Source organism: Pagrus pagrus (genome assembly GCF_965226575.1).
Source record: "Pagrus pagrus genome assembly, chromosome: 22".
Taxonomy (NCBI): Eukaryota; Metazoa; Chordata; class Actinopteri; order Spariformes; family Sparidae; genus Pagrus; species Pagrus pagrus.
The window spans coordinates 8,547,074-8,565,405 of record NC_140204.1 but is presented as its reverse complement, the minus strand read 5'-3'; the positions used below and the strand labels follow the sequence as shown (position 1 = coordinate 8,565,405).

General features: G+C 41.6%; 2 protein-coding genes across 3 annotated transcripts; one reads left to right on the top strand and one right to left on the bottom strand.

Annotated features, from left to right (window-relative positions):
• Positions 1 to 908: 908 nt before the first annotated feature.
• On the bottom strand, positions 909 to 12,856 carry pik3c3 (phosphatidylinositol 3-kinase, catalytic subunit type 3). 2 transcript variants are annotated; one of them, XM_084344219.1, is made up of 25 exons: positions 12,448 to 12,856; positions 10,753 to 10,941; positions 10,167 to 10,310; positions 9,753 to 9,882; positions 8,555 to 8,641; positions 7,796 to 7,891; positions 7,628 to 7,699; positions 7,438 to 7,542; positions 6,193 to 6,285; positions 5,903 to 6,088; positions 5,601 to 5,731; positions 5,130 to 5,211; positions 4,951 to 5,018; positions 4,758 to 4,863; positions 4,404 to 4,520; positions 4,031 to 4,162; positions 3,729 to 3,857; positions 3,404 to 3,473; positions 2,960 to 3,024; positions 2,783 to 2,867; positions 2,624 to 2,698; positions 2,370 to 2,538; positions 2,133 to 2,223; positions 1,504 to 1,629; positions 909 to 1,259 (listed from the first exon to the last, which is right to left on the bottom strand). In XM_084344219.1, the coding sequence occupies exons 1-25, from the start codon at positions 12,510 to 12,512 to the stop codon at positions 1,245 to 1,247; spliced, it is 2,628 nt and encodes an 875-aa protein (XP_084200345.1). In that variant the 5' UTR covers positions 12,513 to 12,856; the 3' UTR covers positions 909 to 1,244. The 2 variants fall into 2 exon arrangements, with proteins under 2 accessions (XP_084200345.1, XP_084200346.1); XM_084344220.1 differs by having other exon boundaries at positions 4,951 to 5,015.
• A 2,653-nt stretch (positions 12,857 to 15,509) lies between these two features.
• On the top strand, positions 15,510 to 18,316 carry msmp1 (microseminoprotein, prostate associated 1). Its single transcript, XM_084344177.1, has 3 exons — positions 15,510 to 15,901; positions 15,988 to 16,096; positions 17,591 to 18,316. The coding sequence occupies exons 1-3, from the start codon at positions 15,793 to 15,795 to the stop codon at positions 17,760 to 17,762; spliced, it is 390 nt and encodes a 129-aa protein (XP_084200303.1). The 5' UTR covers positions 15,510 to 15,792; the 3' UTR covers positions 17,763 to 18,316.
• Positions 18,317 to 18,332: the final 16 nt, after the last annotated feature.

The following is an 18,332-nucleotide window of genomic DNA, read 5'->3' as shown; positions in this document are numbered from 1 at the left end:
ACCTGGTTAGGCTTCTTTCTCATCTTGTTATAATTTCTATCAGGATTGGTGCACTTAAAAGTCTAACCTTTTATATTGACGATAGAGAGAAGGATGTTTGTTCCAAAGATTTACACACCTACTAGCTTTAGATAAGAGGCTTAAAGGCTAACCACATACTTAGTCAAAATGTAGGAGTGTAGTTCCCAGATTTGGGCTCTTGCTGTCGAGGATACACTCTCTGCCATTCAAAGAGAGCTAACTAGCTAATTTTAGTCAACACCTGTGTATGAAAAATATCCATTTTAATGATCGGACATTTTGGGTATTCAGTTTGTTATCCCATACAGTTAAAACAAGCAGCAACTCACCTAATTCATGATTGGGAAGAAAAAAGGAGTGATTTTTTATGTGATTTGATGGTTATTCTACCGTTAAGTCACACAATTAAATACATTAAATAGCAGACAAGGTATTATGTTTATTATTATTTAACTTTATTGCGAGCTCACTGGACACATTTGAAACCAGTTAAAGCTGCATCCATATCATGTCGCCTGCTGCGGCTGCATATTTTCCAAAAACTGTATTCATAGGTGCCACTTTACATGCTGTGGCCTTTATTCTACTGAGTGTAAAGTAATTTTCTTTGTTAAGAATTTTAAAGAAATGTATAGCTTGCTCTTGAAATCACACGAACTGACCTGAATGTCACGTCTTTGTATTTCTTGCAGGAAATGCTTAGTCACTGGCTCGGTGACTCACCAGCCCTCTGGGGGTTCGACTTGTTTCTACCCCCAGCGTCGACGGTATGACCGACCACAGATGGTCAGCAATGCTCAATTAAGAAACATGTTGCGCACCATAAACGCTGCATAGCAGCACTCTGTGGGGCTAACATGATGAAAAACTCACACTGCCTGCAAGGAAAACACAAACGGCCGGTGCGTTTATTTGTATGAACAATCTTTTATTTGGCCATACATTTCATTCATTCATTTAATAATTAATATACATTATATATACAGAAGCAAACAAAGACGTCCATGTCCCTGTTTAGCCATCTTGCAGTAAAGGTTGGCAGTGCATTCTTGGCCTTTTAACAGTGTCATTGGGTTTCTGTCTTTCATCCTCACTCTCACACACACACACGCACGCACACACACAGACACACACACGGTGTCAGTCGGGACCAGAACCGCACGATCCTGTTTTCTGCTGCACACGTTCGATCCAGTTCAGCCACGTCTCAGCAGTCTTTCTGCTCATCTGCGCCAGTACTGAACAGACAGGGACAGATCAGAAACTTAGATAAAGCTAAAAAGAAAGCAATTAACTATCCGACTTGTTGCCAGAGCAGGTGTCGCACACGTTAGCCTGTTTGTTGTTCTTTGTCAAAGCACACCAAATGTTTTTTTTCATGATTAAAAGGCAGTAAATTTATTGAGAGAAACCTGAGAAACCATCACAGAAGTGTGCAAAAAGTCAATAAGAAAATCATGTGGTGTGTTCGAGTCCACGTACCTGAGCAAACTTGTGTATCTGCTCGACCACGGCGGCAAACAGAGCGCCCACACTCTCATCAATCAGACTCTGCATGTAATGAACCGCCTCCTCGTCCGACAGGTCCAATCTGAACTTGTCCTGCACCTGGAGGCGAAAAACTCATCACTCATACGCCCAATCACAGGCACGTAAATTTAACATTATTCAAGATGTGACAGTGTGATTACTTGGCTCCCGTCTAAAGCGCCTCAATACATCAAACCCCAATTATTGGGGGGAAAAAAATGTGGTATTTGTTGTGGTTAGATCGCCTTCCAGTAACAACAAAAAGAGTGCACCAGGTGTGTCTGGCTAAAACAAAGGACTGTGAAATGAGGTAACATATGGTGAAGCACCTACTGCAAGAGTTTGGTTTAATCTCACTCAATTGTCCCTCTGAGCTCTCTCACACTAAACGCATATCCTAAGATGGAGAATATAGTGAATGTAGCGGTCTAAAGCAGTCTTAACAGAGCAGCCAATCACTGCAATCACAAGAGGTCCTTGAACATGAGTCATTAATGAATATCAGGCTGACGGGTCCAGTAGAACAGAAGATTAGCTGTGGACGCAGACGGGCTTACACCCGGCGGAGATAACAAACTTACCTTCTTAACGGTCTTATCAGGCTCCAGGGCGATGTCAGGAATATTGGCATCCACCATGAGAGAGAACAGATTCAGGATCAGGTTGGAGTATCTGAAGAATTTGAGGAAAGAAGGATATTTTACCGTCAATATGTGAGGGAGCGTATTGTAGTTTTAATCTTATTGTGTCTTCCGGACAAACATTAAAGAAGAGAATCATGAGCTCAATCAAGTTTTTTCTCTTCACTGGTCTCTTACCTCCTGAGGTGCAGGAAGGCGGTGTAGCACTGCTTCCTGAACTCCTGGTACTGCTCGCTCTGCATGCCCCCCATCCCCTCCACCATCTCTTTGCTCAGCTTCATGGGCGGAGGCAGCGGTTTGGGGTCCCGACCCAGGATGTAGCCGAAGTCGATGTGGAAGAGCTTCCCTGGAGGAAGAGATAATATTCTGAGACCGCTCCATAAACTTGGATGTTAATTAACCAGAATCTAAAAGGAACATGTCCGCCTCACCAGTCTTTGTCAGCAGCAGATTGTCCAAGTGTCTGTCTCCTACTCCCAGGATGTAGGTGATGACGCAGTAACCAGCTGGAGAGAGACAACATTGGTTAAACTGCTGGGATCACCTACAGGTCGAGCATACCAACAGATTATCTGTTAAAATTGACTCACCGCAGCTCTTGACGTAGGTGTCCATCACCTCCGAGCTGATGCCGTAGGGTCCTTTTTCACTCGGTGCATGCTTCCTGAAGAAGCTCTGTTGAAAGACATGAAGCGATTACAAGGGCAGGTTACATTGTGTGTCAACTAGAACGACGTGTCAGCAGTGTCCTGATTGCTTCTGCTCACCTGGATGTTTCCTTCAGTAGCCAGGACTTCAGCAACAGGGACAGACTGAACAAACTGCATAAAACCTGCAACCAGAAGGATTATTTTTGGTTAGACTGAAAGACACATTGTTCTTTCAGGAACTAAATGTGCTGCTGCTGTTTTTGTGAGATATCGTTCACAAAGATTCTTTATTTCAACTGGACTAGAAAATAAAGCCTGTATTATTGTACTGTACTTATTCTGCCTGTTTTCTACCAAACAGAGTAACGAGTGAAGGGCTGCACTGAATAGTTTGAAGCTTCATTCAAAACGCTGACATTCAGCGGCTGCGTATGATTGTTTTTGACTCGTGTGATCCAAACAAGTGAACATGACGACAAACACTCAATCACCTCAATAGAAACTCCGAATATAAAAACTGACACTAAACTCAGTCCTAATTGAGTGGTCACGACTTCTTACCGTGCTTGGTGCTGGTGGCCAATACTTTGTAAGGCGTCAACTTCAGGTCCAAATTCTCCTTCCTCAGCAGCTGTATGCAAAGAAAAAACCCACAAAAGGTTTAATTTAATAAAAGTATTTTACAACAGTATGAGAAGAGCTAAGGGAAGCAAAAAGTGTGTTTTCTGTGGCATTATTCAAGAAAAAAAATGTGTTGGACCTTCAATATTATAAAAGCCAGAGGAGCAACTCCTCCATCCAGAGATCACAGTACTGTTACCATTTTGTCAGCTGAAGAGATTTTTATAGTAGAGAAGAAAAGCCAGAGATTCTGTATTATTCTTACTTTGTCCATGAGAGAGATGATCTGAAGGATGAGCTGATCCTGTCTCAGGTCGTCTCCGTGTTTGAAGATAACTGGGTACATGGCTCCGTCCTCAGCTTTGAAGATCAGTTTGGCGGGCATCAGAGCGCTCTGACACACACAGAGGGAAAAGACTCGTGAACAATGTGTCGCACAGATACTGGGTTTAGTCAAGACAGAACAAAGCAGCAAGCTACTAGTGCCTTAAATATGATGCTTGCTTCTGTGTTCAATGATTATTTAGAGAAAGTGATTTGTGAGGAGGGAAGTTAGTTTTTCTGTACCTTGAAGAGTGTGGCCGTCTCAGGGACGATGCCTCTGATCCTGATCTGAGGCTCCAGAGGAAGAGGAATGGGCTCTATCTCTGAGAGATTCACCTTCTCGTTGTCAGCCAGCAGAGCCTGCAGCCGCTCTGTCTGCACGCACACACACACAGGAAGGGAGGGAGGCTGCTGTTAACACTACTCAGCAGTGTGTTCATGTGCTGTTACAGTTAAGATCAACCGCCAGAATCAATGAAAAACACAAAATAAGCTGTACAGAAAGCATGTTTGATAGAAAACAGACGGACATACTTCATTATTTAATCAAGTCAACTCTGAGAAAACACTGTAGATGTTTAGTGGGTGTTTGCATGTGCAGGTATTCTGTTCTTACTTTCTTCTTGCGGTTTCCGCTCTCCCTCTGCACAGCTTTCATCAGCTGCACCAGCCTGTCGACGAACGTCTGCTGGGCGGCCAACAGCGACCGCATCACCCTCACGCACTTATCACCCTGCAGGGAAGAGGAAGTGTGTGCGTTGAAAAGGGAAGCGACAAAGAGTAGGTTAGCAGTTCACCAGCAGTGATACTGTAATGCAGACATGTATCAGAGTGGAGAAATATTAAGGTTTGACATTTTGGGAAACATGCTCATTAGTGTTCTAGTGAGTATGAATTTGACAGGTGGTCTACCTGTCGAATTCATACTCACTACACTACGACTCACTATGAGCAGTGCAACGTTTCTGACCTTGAGTAAAGCCTGACTGAACCTCCTCATGACGTTCAGGTACATCTCGTGGGTCTTTGGATCTCTCTGCTGGGTGTCCTGATCCTCACACTCCACAATCACATACCTGAAGAAGATGACACACAGGTTTCACTGACAGAAACAAAACAAAAAAGACGTTTTCAGTCTCTAAGTTGCCTTGAATTGTACTCACCAGTACAAATAGTTGGCAAGCGTAGAGTTCTTGCAAGCGCGGGAGATGAGAAAGGTGCACAAGTCCTGCTACAGAGAGACGCAATTGACAATTTGTCAATGTGCCGTTTAAGATTAGTATCGTTTCTGTTTTTTCTTTTCAAAACTGTTTTCTTTTCAGTGACATTTAGTGTTTCGTACCTCAAGACTCTCGCTGTCGGCTCCTTCCTTGCCTTTCTGAGGTGCGGCAGAGGGTCCAGATGTGCCAGACAGGATCTGGGAACTACAGACAGAGACAATCATTAACAGTCAGAGGTCATGGCAATTAAAAACGCAGCTGAACTTTTACTAAATCTGATGGTGTGATCAGTGAGGCTTAGTCAGTGCCTCCAGCTGACAGCCCCGAGATTCTGGAGTTACACCAGTAAAATCATAACAGCCTAAGAGTTCATTCCGGCTTCTGAAAGAAAAATAATCAAATTCCACGAAGCAGCAAGCACTTTCCCAACCAGTGAGGGTTTCTGAGATAAATTTAGATCCAGCTACAACTCATCAACAGACCACAAGAGAGCCTCCATGTGTGCCTCGCTTCCGTCACAGCTGCTCTCAGTGTTGATGTTTTTACGATCCACAGCCGAAGTAGCTGTTCTAACTTCTCATCCAAGTACTGACCTGTCCATTGCCGAGTCATCTGAAAGTCCCTGGCTGTCTCTCTTGCTGCCTGGCTCCAGGCCTCCCTGAATGTCGCTGAAGTTCTCGTACTTGAGCGCCTGGACGAGCTGGAGGAGATACATCAGCAGGTCCTGGAGAGAGGAGGAGAGGTGAATAATTAGGCTGATGTTTTCTTTCCAAAGAAGTTAAAGAGAAGTTTCTAAATAATCCTCTGATACTTTTTTTGTCAAAAGGATTTCAATCAACTTTGGAAAAGGAGACTAAAAACTTTTCTGCCCACATACAGATCCTCCAACGCCTACCTCATCATCTGCCTGCTGCAGGCGTGCCACAGCGTAGCGTCTGACCGTCGGGTTGGTGAACTGGGAGGACAGCAGCTCCAGAGAGTCCTCCACATCCATCGGCCTCCACTTCCCCAGCAGCTCCAGAGCCTGCTTGGCCTCCTGGGGCAGATCCCAGTTCACACACTTGAGGAACTTCGTCAGGGCCTGCAGTGAGAGGAGGAGAAGGAGGAGGATGTTTTTTTTTTGTGAGGATTAAGATCAAAACCTGGTTCACTTTGTTTATGGTGAGGAAGATCATAAGAACCCACCTTCTCCTGCGTGGTGAGGTAGTATCTGAACTTCCACACCAGGTCCTGTTCTTCAGAGCTCAGCTGCTTGGTTGGAGGGTAGCTCACGATGATCTGTTGGTGCATACAGATGAACACAGAAATCAAATCAAGTTCAGTGATCCACACTAAAAGACAAACTGATGCATAATAAATGTGCTTTGATGTTCAGCTATAAAAAACAGAACAAATATGAGTATACATTCGAGCACTTCGAACAGAAAGAACAGGGCAGGCAGCTTAAATCAACAGAACTTGGACTCCGTGATCAATACCCAGAAGAAATCATGCAAAGACGCAAACAGCTACACCCAATCCAGGAAACAAGTGATGCAAGAGGAAAAAAAGCTGTCATCTTCGTGGACAAATTACACAGAGATAGATACCCCCTGGCTCTTCTAAACTCCCTCTTCCCTTCCTTTTCTCTCTCAAAGCACTCTCGCTCCTCCCCCCTCTGTCACATCAGACACACACACAACGACTGGCCTTCAACACCCTCAACACACGATGCGATGTGCCGATGTGTGATTTGTATCTGCTTGTTAGTTTCTTTGTCTTGTCCTGTCTTCCAGTCCCCATTGTTTTGTGTCTGTTTCCCCCACATAGCGTCATTCCTGTCACGCCTCTCACTTGTTTTGTGCTACATCACTTAATAATAGCAGAAATAAACAAAAAAAAACACAGATCATCGAAACACTTTGACTTGCATGGGGAAGGAGAAGACAGATGCTGTGTGTGTTTGAATAAATAACAGCTTTTTCTGCAAATTAAAACGCTTTGATGTCCCTCTTTTATTCTGAAAATCAAAGAGCTTCAACTGAGCGTTACACCCACAGAAATGATCCTCAAGTATTTATAGCCGAGAATGTTAAAACAGTTAGTTCTGGTCCCGAGCTGAGTTACAGTCAAAGCATCTGTAAAACTCCCAATGAGCACATAAACATGACACCAGAGCTCTTTATTTAACCAATAAATCACATGTGATACTGATAAAGTTATTTTCTAGAATTGTATTTCATTCTATATTATCTAATTGACGTACATTTACTCAACACTTTGCTACCTCTTCTGCTGTTATTCAATAAAAGCAATGTGGCACTTAGTATACTGACCAAGTCTCCTACTGACTGACTTTCCATTTCATCTGCTCTTGAAAGAGACTTTATACTTCTTGTTGGATCTGAAAATTTATGGACCATAAATAAAAGTGTGCTGCTGGTTACTTACATTAAGCTGGTCCCGGGTGGCAGCATTGGGCTTCAGGTCGTGATCCGACGGTCCGCTGCGGAGGCTACGAGCCAGTTTGTGATGCTTGCTCTCAACTAGGTTCTCCTATAGACAGACCATAAATTGAAAAATACTGTTTGCTATTGTTTGTACAATGTTAGTGTGTTCCTGCGTGTGCGTGTCCTCTCACCATCCCCATCTGTGGGTCAGGAACTTTGACGATGTCGCAGCTGGTAAGGACGGGTGACGCGTCATCTCCGTCCTGAGCGAGAACAAAGTGAAATACATGAATCAGGTCATCGGTAACACATTATTAATATACGTGAAATGAGTTATGTGAATACTATTATGAAAATACCTTCTCATAATAGACAATGCTGTACTCCTTGTCATTTGTTTTGACACGGGGAAACTCCACCATGAGGTACATGAAGTTAGAGCTGCGTTTCTCACTCTGCAGAAACACAACAAAGACAACAAATATTTACAAAAAGTTTAAACTGTTTAACCTGCAATAACTGTTTTCTTTGGCCACTTGGGAGCAGCAGTAACAACTTGCGAAAACATTAACATATACTGTATCATACATCTATAATACAAACTTGTGCTTATTTACACATCCAGCAGTAACGTGGCAACATAATCATTAATTTAAAGTCATGTTTCCGGCCACCTGGTGAATATTTAGTCCATTCAATTCTCTTTTAGCTCGTTTTTGGTCTCTACCATCTCCTGAGGGAAACATCTGCCTCTTTAACTTCTATATGTTCCACTATGTTCACCAGCTAGTTGCTACATGTGTCTAAATGCTAATGTCAGCATTCAGGGCTTATCAAAGATCATAGAATTTTTCCTGAAGGGAACATGAATGATGTTACCACTTTTTAAAGACAATCCATTCAAGAGTTGCTCAAATATTTCACTCAAAACCACAAGTGTCAACCTCATAATAAAGGCGCCAGAGGATCAACAAAATCAGCAGGATTTATCCTCTGGGGACCATGAATTTCTGAACAAAACGTCAAAACAATCAAGCTGACATTTGTTGACACATTCCAGTCTGGATCAAAGTGGCCTTTTCCACAACATGAACAAAGCCGTTTTGAAACCAGCTCACCTCGTTGATCATCTCAATCTCTCTGAAGGTCAGACGATCCAGCCAGTCAACCTTCACCATGTGGCCCTGCCGATGGGCCTTTGTCAGCTGGATGGAGAGACAAAGGAGGAATAAAGAGGGTAGGAAAACAAGAAGAATGAAAAAGGTTTACCACAATACAGGAAAATACAGAGGTTGAGGTTCTGTTGCAGCAGAACTAGTCACAGCATGGTGGCTGATGTGCAAACAGCTCGACCAATCATGCACAAATCCAGTGGCAGCAGCCAATCCAGCATCTCCGCTCACACACTCAGCAGCCAGTCCAGTCATCAGTCAGTGTGGGTGTCGGGAATGTGAGCACACATTTGGCCATGAACATGTCAGCTGGTTAGAATTAGTACTCACTCTTTAAAACAAAACATAAACTGGTAGCAGCCGAGAAAAAAACTTGATATGATTAAGTCAACGGCACTAAGGATTAATTAAAAATGTAAGAATTGATACATTCATTTTTAGGAATTAATTGATTAAAAAACAACAAAATCCAATCAGATGATGTTAAGATGAAATGAAGTCCCTGACGCTCCATGAAATATTCCAAAAAGCTGCACCAAGTTGACAAACGACATTTTCTTAACGAGAAAATCATGCACACACACTTACACAAAATACACCAACATACGGCAACAGCAGAACACTCGAAAACAAATGTGTGTGATGCTTTAAAGAACGCAGCCGTAGACCTTCACAGACAGGTGTTCACGCCAAAACCTGGGTCCAAATGTACTTGTAAATGCCGTGACTGGGTTTATACGACATACAGGTTTCCCACATAGAACAATGCAGAGTGTTCAGGGAAATAATAGATGAAGAACGTTTATTTAATCTCCTAATACAGAACATACTGATTTATTTGAAATCACGTTTGGACCAAGGCCTTCTTCACACACATACACACATTCTGCCAGCACTAACTCCTCCACTTGTACTCACATCACTGAGTACCTCCAGGTCAGGGCCCTGGAACAGATGATGGTTTAGACACGTATCGGAGGGTTTCGCTATTTGTCCAACACACACACACACACACACACACACACGCAAAATGTTCCATCCTTTCTCTCAGCTCCTCTTCATCCTACCCTGTCCTCCTCTTATCCTACACCAGTACTTTTCTCCCTCCAATTGTTTCCTGTCCGACACACATACAGTTTTATACCTTGGCGAGTCTGCCCATCTGGTCCTCCGTCAGGCTGCTGCTGGTGCGTCCTGGTGTGGTGGTGGGCTCCCCTCCGTCCCCCTCCACACCCGGCCAAACCTTCAGGTCATGCATCCCTTGCCGGAACATACTATAAGAAGACAGGAGGAGGTGTTTGTCTTTAATTTTGGTGGATTTTGTTGTAACTACCTCAACACAGAGCCCTGTTTCAGTTATAAAACTGATGCATTTTTGAATAAGAACTAGGTGCAATTTATTTTTTTGACCTGGTAGCAAGAAAAAAAATACATAATTTTACTTTTGACTTTTAATAAATGCTCTTATGACACAATTGTATGTTCTCACAAAACCCAATAAAGTTTTAAAATGCTGACACTAAAAAAAGCACAAGTTACAATGAGAGGTTAGACTCACCCATATTTGCCGAACAGGGTGACAGTGGTTCCCCCGACGGGGACGGCTCTGCCGGGTCCATAGATGTCCCACACTGTGAGAGCAACCTGGGCACTTTGGGGAAGGTCTGGGTACTTGACTGGCAGCCGCAGCCACTCGTTCCAGCTGCACAGGACAGCAGGAGGGGGGATGGAGAGAGTGTACATAAAGTGTAAGAGGAGATAAAGGTCTAAAGAACAGAAATGTTACTTTTTCTAAGCTATAGGAATAAAGATTTGCTCTTCTTTGAAGGACTTTTGTGACTTTTCAGCTCTGGAGAGGGAAAAATATCATCAGTCATTATTTGTGGTGAAAATATTCTAATAAAGATTACAGATAAGATTTTTTCTAATTCAGGAGGGAATGTCTGCTTCATTTGATGTTACAATGCGTAGTGACTGAAAATGTAGACAGGGAGTGACATATACTCGAAGCTCCAGTGAAACTTTTGCAGTTCTTCACTGCATTGCTGCTTCTAAATTGAGACTAAAATCATATAAATAAACAAATATAAAAGATGAAAGGATCTCTAGTTCCCGGAGAGGGAACGAGACTGATCAATACTCACTTCCAACGTGTGCTGAACGCTTTGTACGAGGTGCGAACGGGCAGGGCGAGAGGTTTTCCTTCAGCAAACACCTGACAGGTGACATAGAGGTCCGAGCAGTTCTCCTGGTAGAGGCCGGAGAACCGCAGCATGGGGTCTTCGAGCAGCGCTTTGTAGCTCTTCTGCTCTCGCTTTCCCTCTAAACTGCCTCTGGAAGAGGAGAGAAGAGACAAAACAACAAGGTGAAAAAGAGGAGAAACAAGTATGTTGTTTCCTGATGTAATCCAAAGGTGTTGCAACTTGTCCTCTCACTAAATAAGTCAAAAATAAGTAAACTATTGTAAATAAGTTACAAACAGGGCTGATTTGATTCCATTTTCAAAAACCATTTTAAATTAAAAAAAGGATACAGATTGGAAATTGACGTCAGGTTGTGATGTGTTTATAAAAATTGCATCACGTGTACCAGGAATTTCCTGTTTTTGCTTCACACATAAAATCAGAACATATGGACTAATAAAAATGTGACCATCCAAGATCCTTAATCAATTAGACCATTATAATACAATAATCAGACTCATGAGCTGTGCACATGATTTTAACAAGGAGACAGCTGTGCTTTGAGAGCTTTCAATGAGTCATGGTGAAGTAAAGAAACATCCAACAACAAACTATGAAATGTTACTCTACTTCCATCAAATCACTGGACTCAATTTAGTAACATTATTGTTCTAACAGGGCAGGAGCTTTGTCATCGTCAAACCAATTGACAATAAACATAACACAATGAAAGTAAAGAACAACAGGCATCACAGTTCAACAGCAATATATCAATACATCAACTTGTATGTTGTAAAACATCTTTGTTAAGTTTTGTAAGAGGGTCTAATAATTGTCACGTAATTATAATGAGATTTATACAGTTACTTGGACAACTACATACTATATTTAATATCAATTAAGCTATGTATTAGGCCCAGAGCCACATCTTCAACGTTTTGTCATGTATACTTCTTTTGTCAGCCACTGTAAACTGGCAAAACCTTATTTTTTGACTAAATTAATAACAAGAATAATCAACTATCCACAAACAGTTGGTTATCACCATTCTGTCCATGGACATACAGATCACTTGGCAATTTGCTACTTGATTTTTGGGGCTGAAACTGTCACCAACATTGCTGTATCAGCTGAAATACACACATTTTTGCAGTGATCTCTAAAACGTGGTTATTAAAATCACGTGATGAGGATTTGTAACCGAGGCAGCATACTTTCAGTTTCGCAATGAACCCGCTTTGTCATTTACTGGGAATTTAATACTTATGAATTAGCCCAAGCATGTTTCCATGCATTAAAATGTCAAAAACAAGTTTCCACATTGGTGCATGTCTGGTAACAGATACACGGATACTGATATCGGCCAATATCGGCCGAAAATCAGCCGATGAACATCGGTTGGGTTCTCGTATAAATCTCCCAACACATTTTAACAAAACACTCTGGGAGTTGTAATGAAGATTAATGACTTTTACCAGACTAACTGAAATGCGATAGATAAACAGTTAGTTATGACATAGTTTAAAGTTTAAAGCGAGAAAAACAAACACACACATACACACACACATAGCAAACATAGCAAGCATCCTGTCAAGTCACAAGATAGATTAGTTACACCACTTGAGCAAAAGCGACCCGTTAAGTACACAAACTTACATCTTAAGTTGAACGTTGATGTCCATATCACAACTGTAGACATAGTTGAATTTATCAGTTTCCATCTTCCGACGGGGAAACACTGAACTCGACCCAAAAACCTGACGACTTCAACATGAAATCCCGGACGGTTATCTGAGACTTTGCGAGCGGTTGGGTTTGCGACAAGGCCTCGGCTCGGAACAACAACACTCCTCAGCAGCCCGTTTAATACCACAGCTTACACGGACAGCTACGTTGTCAGTCTGAACACACGTCCAACGAGATGACTTCGACTGCCTGTATTCACGGTAAAGACATTATTTTAACGGCGGCCTCACCGGGCATGATTTGATGTTTTTGATAGCTACACAACAACACAGCACCAACCGACATCCACAGCCCGGCAAAAGCAGTCGATCGTCGATGCCGTGCGATTGGCGAAGCCTAGCGAGCGATCGCTGTATCGTGCGTTGATTGGTCGAGTCTGACGGGACCAAAAGAGGAAGTGCAAAAGAGGCGGGGTTTACCGCATGCTTCTTAAAGGGACAGTCCACCCAAGACCGTACTGTTGACATAGTACTCTGGCAATTACAAATATTATTATATATGAAAATAATGTACTATAATGCAGTGATTTGTACTGATATGAATAATATCTGTGTGGTAAGCTTGATTTTAAGAGTTAAAATTTTGTTTTATTGACATAAGAAAGCTCATATTTCTCATGATAACGCGTCAGTTTATCTTGTTATCTTGAGAAAACGATTTATCAACTAAATAAGATTCATAACATTCATATGGTGAGAAAAAATTAACATGCTATTGTATAAATATGTTACATAAATGTAAACAGGATATCAAAGAAAGACATTAATAAAAGATGGATGTATTGTGTGTAGTTGATGTTAGTCAAACTGTGATTTTGGAGGAAAAAAAAGTAAAGATGTTAATGAACCCAGTATATAAGTATTTACAACTTAATTTCTTCATTTTGTGGCGTGTTGCCAGAGCCTCTGAAATTATTGCTTGTAAAGCAAAATTGCTTTATTTACCGTATTTTACCATACTGTTTATCTACTGTATTTGAGTGATACAATATGCTACTACTAAAATGAAAGAGAAGACTGGATAAATTCATGCACGACATTTTAGTTAATGTGAAACTAAAGATCAGGCATATATAAATCGCATTGTACTGTGTATGTTAAAGATGTTTTCTTCACTGAGATAGAAATATATTCATTCATGAAATCAGAGAAAGACATTTTGACAGCATGTCTTTACTAGCCTCCCAGGGTACAGTGTCTCTCTATGGAAGATATTTACTGTTAAGATGTCCCAGCAAAACAGTCCTCTTATTAAACATTAAAGGCACCAAACTTGACGACAGCCCCTTTAACTTTTGTTAAATTAAAAGGCACTTGTCACCAATTAAGTGCATACCCGTGAAAGGCAGCGGGCGTATGACAGGAAAATCCTCATCTTTTGTTTTGATGAGGTCCTCCCTTTTCATCAGCGCTGACGACAACACGGTGTGAACTCATTGTCAGTGTATCGTACGGGAAAAGGTCAGAACCACCCCAGTTGAATTTATCGAAGAACATCTGCCATTAGGGATGTTAGAAGATGTTTATCTTCCATCCTCTGAAACAGCAGCGAATTAACTAAACTGAAGGACGAAATGTCCTCTGAAATGCTCAAACCATCTCCAACCATTGCTGTCTGTATATTGCTCAGTATATGACAACAGTACTTGAACTTAAACAAGTCTTCATTCAAACAATGTAGAGCTTGAGAGTGGCAACTGTGAGTCATCTGAACGATGAAGCACTCCTGACTGATCAGGGAGACCTATCAACACCCTCCGACTACTGTTGGGGTACCAGAGAAAAGGCACGTAGATCTCCAGATCACGAGGCCCCGGGGCCTCCTGTGAGAGGCTTGAGAGGATTTTTCCTATGATCTCGCACCTCAAGCTGCCGATAACACACAACTGGAAGAACATGAGCGAATGTTTTGATGGCCCTGGCAGCGCTGCATTGTCATGTCAGATCACATTTTATGATTTTGACATTTTTACTTTTTTTTTTTTTCCAGGGATGAACTTGTGAGAAGAAAGATTACACAGAAAAGCACAACTCGAGGCCAATGGTTAATGGATTTCTGGGGCTGATGTTGGATACTGAAATCAAGGATGTACAGGCCAAATTATGTACACAAGCAAATATTCTGGAAATTATGTTTGCATATTACAAAGTTGATTATGCAGACAACATAATTGCGGGCAGGACTATTTTCAGAGATAACGTTTCATCGAATGACTAAAAGGTTCCCCCCGCTGGAGTACCAAGAAGGTGGTTGGGTTGGATGGCGGGCGTGCAAACTGAGTCCAGGGTTTGTTTCCACGCTCTATCTGAAGTGTATTAAAGTGCTGACAACAGTTAAAGAGAGCAGTTAAACATTATGGGAAATTAGCTTGTTCCCTTTCTTAGAGAGAGTTAGGTGAGAAGATGTACAACACTCATGTTTGTACTGCAGATATGAAGCTGGAGCTGGCACAATGTCAGCTTACCACAAAGACTATAAACAGGGAGACAAGCTAGCCTCACTCTGTGCAAAGGTTAAAAAAAGCAGCATCACTCTAAAGCTTTTTCATTAACGTCAACCAGGACCTTGAATTCCCCAGATCTTAACCTGATTGAACATCCGGGGGACATGCAACGTCACCTTCATACTGATCAAACCATTCAGTGACTCTTTGTGCCCTGTGTGGAAGAATCTCTGTGTTTCTCCACTGATTTATTTTCCTTTAATTAGTCTCCTGTGTGATTTGGTAACTATAGTGACAAACTGCATGTAGGTCTATTAATTAAGTGTTATCACAGAGCAGTTAGTCACATCTTCAGTTTCCACCAAATGAGAGTTTGAATGGTGATGAATCATATTTGATAATTCCACCCCATCCCTCTCTCCCTCTCTCTCTTCCTCCTACTCTCCTTGGACGTCACCTCTCTCTCCCCCCCTGCCCTCCACCTCACCTCTCTCCTACCCTTCCCTCTCTTAGTCACCGCATTGGATGTGTCATTGTTTCTATCACTGTAGAGGTTCATGCCCGCTGAAGCGCAGCGAGGTGATCTCCAGAGTGCCCGACACAACGCCAAGACACAAGATTCCCTCCTCTTTACCTCACACAAACCACCACCTCCTCATTCCCCAGTGGATGGCACCGCCGACACCTTCTCCAGCCAGGCCTGTGGGCCACATGACGGCGCCGACCCCACCTCCACGCTGCGGTCGTAAAGCCTCAGGATGTATAAATAAGTGAGGAAAGGCAGAAGAGGGACTAGAAACTGATCAGACCAGATGAAGATGGAGTTCAGCGGGCTTAACTTTGCGCTAGCAGCTGTAGGGTTTCTTCTGTGGACCAGCGGTGGCTCTGCTGCACCCATGGAGTGCCACTTCGACTCCAGAGGTGAGACCCCACTCTCTGAAATCTTAGAAATGATATCTATATCTACATTCTTTTCAAAAACGTATGATTGCCATGTGTTGTTCCAGCACTGTGTGTGTTCGAGGGGAGGCAGTTCTCGCTGGGTGAAACCTGGATGGACAACGCCTGCCTGCAGTGCACCTGTCTGCACCCTGTGGGTGTCGGTTGCTGCGAGACGTGAGTACACAAACCAGAGTGGTTTGGTGTCCAGATGCCCACAGTTACTGTACAGCAGCTGGCTTCAGATGGGCTGAGCAAAGTAGTAAAACTCAGTGATGGAGTGTAACTGAGTAAATGTACTTAAGTCTGTACTTTAAGGGACACTGTGTAGTTTTGGAGAAGAAATTTAAATGCAGAATTTTAATATTTACAATATTAATGAGGTAATAATACAAACTCCATAACTGAATAAACAAGCTGTTCGCAGAGGAAAATAAGGCTGATTCAAATGATTTCCCCAAAACTACAAAGTGCATGTTTGAATACACTTTTAAAGGTACTTGTACTTTGAGTATTTTCATTTTCTGCAGCTTTAAACTTCCAGCAAATAATGTACTTTTACTCCATTACTTTAATGTAACTACGTTAGTTACTAGTTACATTCCAGACTGCATGCTGCATCAGAGCCAAATAAGCACAACATTAATTTGGTTAGGAAATAAATAGGAAAAGAAAAACACCCAAAAATGCTTTATGACAAATGTGATAATCACATACATGTACCTGTTCTTTTTTATATACAGGTACATTTATTACCAGAACATTACTTTTGATACTTAAATAAATAAATTAGAAGGCAGCTTGGCATTGTATGTCAGAAGGTCCATTCCTATTGGTTCTGTGCAGCTGATTATTTATTAAATAGTGTAAATCTATAGCCAAAGTATATATGTTAACACTATCTATACATTTACTCAAGTAAGACTTTGGGTACTTTTTCTGTGACTAGTAAAAGTTACTTTGTGTTCTCAAAAATAAATAAATGAATATACAAAATAAACATATACAGTATGTAAAAAAAGGTTATTTCATAGTGGTGGATCTGAACTGATGTGTCTTCATGGTGGACATTTGTGTTGCAGCGTACAAGTATCCAGGTTCCCTACCTGAGTGAAGTATTTTACTTAACTGCAAGCAACAAAATGTACTTTAAAGTATTTACATTAAAAGTAGTCATGATGCAAAATGGACCTATTCATTCTGCACCATCTTTCATGATATTATTTTGTTATCACTACTGATAAAAACAGCATTTTCCAAGGCTCAGTTGAACATTTCTATATACTGTTGTGATGTTTAAGAATTAAATATTAGGATATTTCTCGCAGTGGAGTAGAAGTATAAAGGAAGCATAAAAGTACCTTCTACTTCTACTTCAGCACAGTGCTTGCATAAGTGTACTAACTGAATTTCATTAAGTATTTACAGCTCTAGAACAGTATGCTCTTATTCAGACATTTTTCTTGAAGTGTTTTGGAGATCAACACCACAGCCTGCCACTTCCTTTGATGGCTCTTGATTTTCCTGCAGGTACTTTACTGTGTGACACTGCAGAAGAACTTGAGTCAAGCAGTGTTACGAGTTTACAGTCTAGTGGAGAATGTAAGGAAACGTGTTGAAGCTGTAAGAGTTCTTGAAAAACTCTTCTCCTTTACCTCGATAACTGTCCAGGGTGCATCGGCCGGTGGATTTCCCTGCGTGGTGTGAGGTGCGGGTGGAGCCAGTGACCTGCAGAGTGTCTCTGGTGCAGACAGCCGACCCTCGTCTGCCCTGCTTGCCAGGTGACGACATCAAGGACCCGAGTCACGGATCGCTTCAGCTGCAGCATCAGCTGGAGGGGTAGAGAACCACTCAGACCAGCAACCATCTTTTCAATGTTTGCCTGTGAAACCAATTCTCACTACAGTTAAATACCAGTAACCATTTTTACACACATACAATACTAATATAAACCTTTAAAAAGCATTTGTAGTTGTTGGATTGCATCATCAATGAAGGAAATGTGAGTCTGTGAAAACATTTAAGTAAAACTGCAGTATTTTCCAGCTAATTAACACATTTAGAAACTTTAGGGATCAGTTTTCTTTACATTTAACTTCACTTTCATTATATGTTTTATGTTAGTTATTATAGTAGAATGTTTGTCCGATAAATATCTGATATGAGCTACATACTAAAAAGAGAAAAAGCTGCATAACTTTATTGTAATACAGATTTGTTTGGGGAGGTTTTCGTCCTGCAGATCTGAACATTTATATAAAGCCAAATGCCATTTCTTTAATTATTCCAATAATGGCTGATTGTACATATAAGCAAATATATACTGTACGTACATTAATATATACTGTATGACTATTCCTGACCTGTTCTCTGCTGTAACTCATTTACCATCCAAATAAAAAATCTTGTTTAG

Coding starts and splice junctions, on each gene's coding strand:
- pik3c3 (XM_084344219.1), bottom strand. CDS start 12,512: ATGGAAACTGATAAATTCAACTATGTCTACAGTTGTGATATGGACATC. Junction 6,089..6,192: donor ACCTCACCACGCAGGAGAAG/GTGGGTTCTTAT, acceptor CTCTCACTGCAG/GCCCTGACGAAGTTCCTCAA. Junction 5,732..5,902: donor TGCAGCAGGCAGATGATGAG/GTAGGCGTTGGA, acceptor TCCTCTCTCCAG/GACCTGCTGATGTATCTCCT.
- msmp1 (XM_084344177.1), top strand. CDS start 15,793: ATGAAGATGGAGTTCAGCGGGCTTAACTTTGCGCTAGCAGCTGTAGGG. Junction 15,902..15,987: donor GTGCCACTTCGACTCCAGAG/GTGAGACCCCAC, acceptor GTGTTGTTCCAG/CACTGTGTGTGTTCGAGGGG. Junction 16,097..17,590: donor GGTGTCGGTTGCTGCGAGAC/GTGAGTACACAA, acceptor ATAACTGTCCAG/GGTGCATCGGCCGGTGGATT.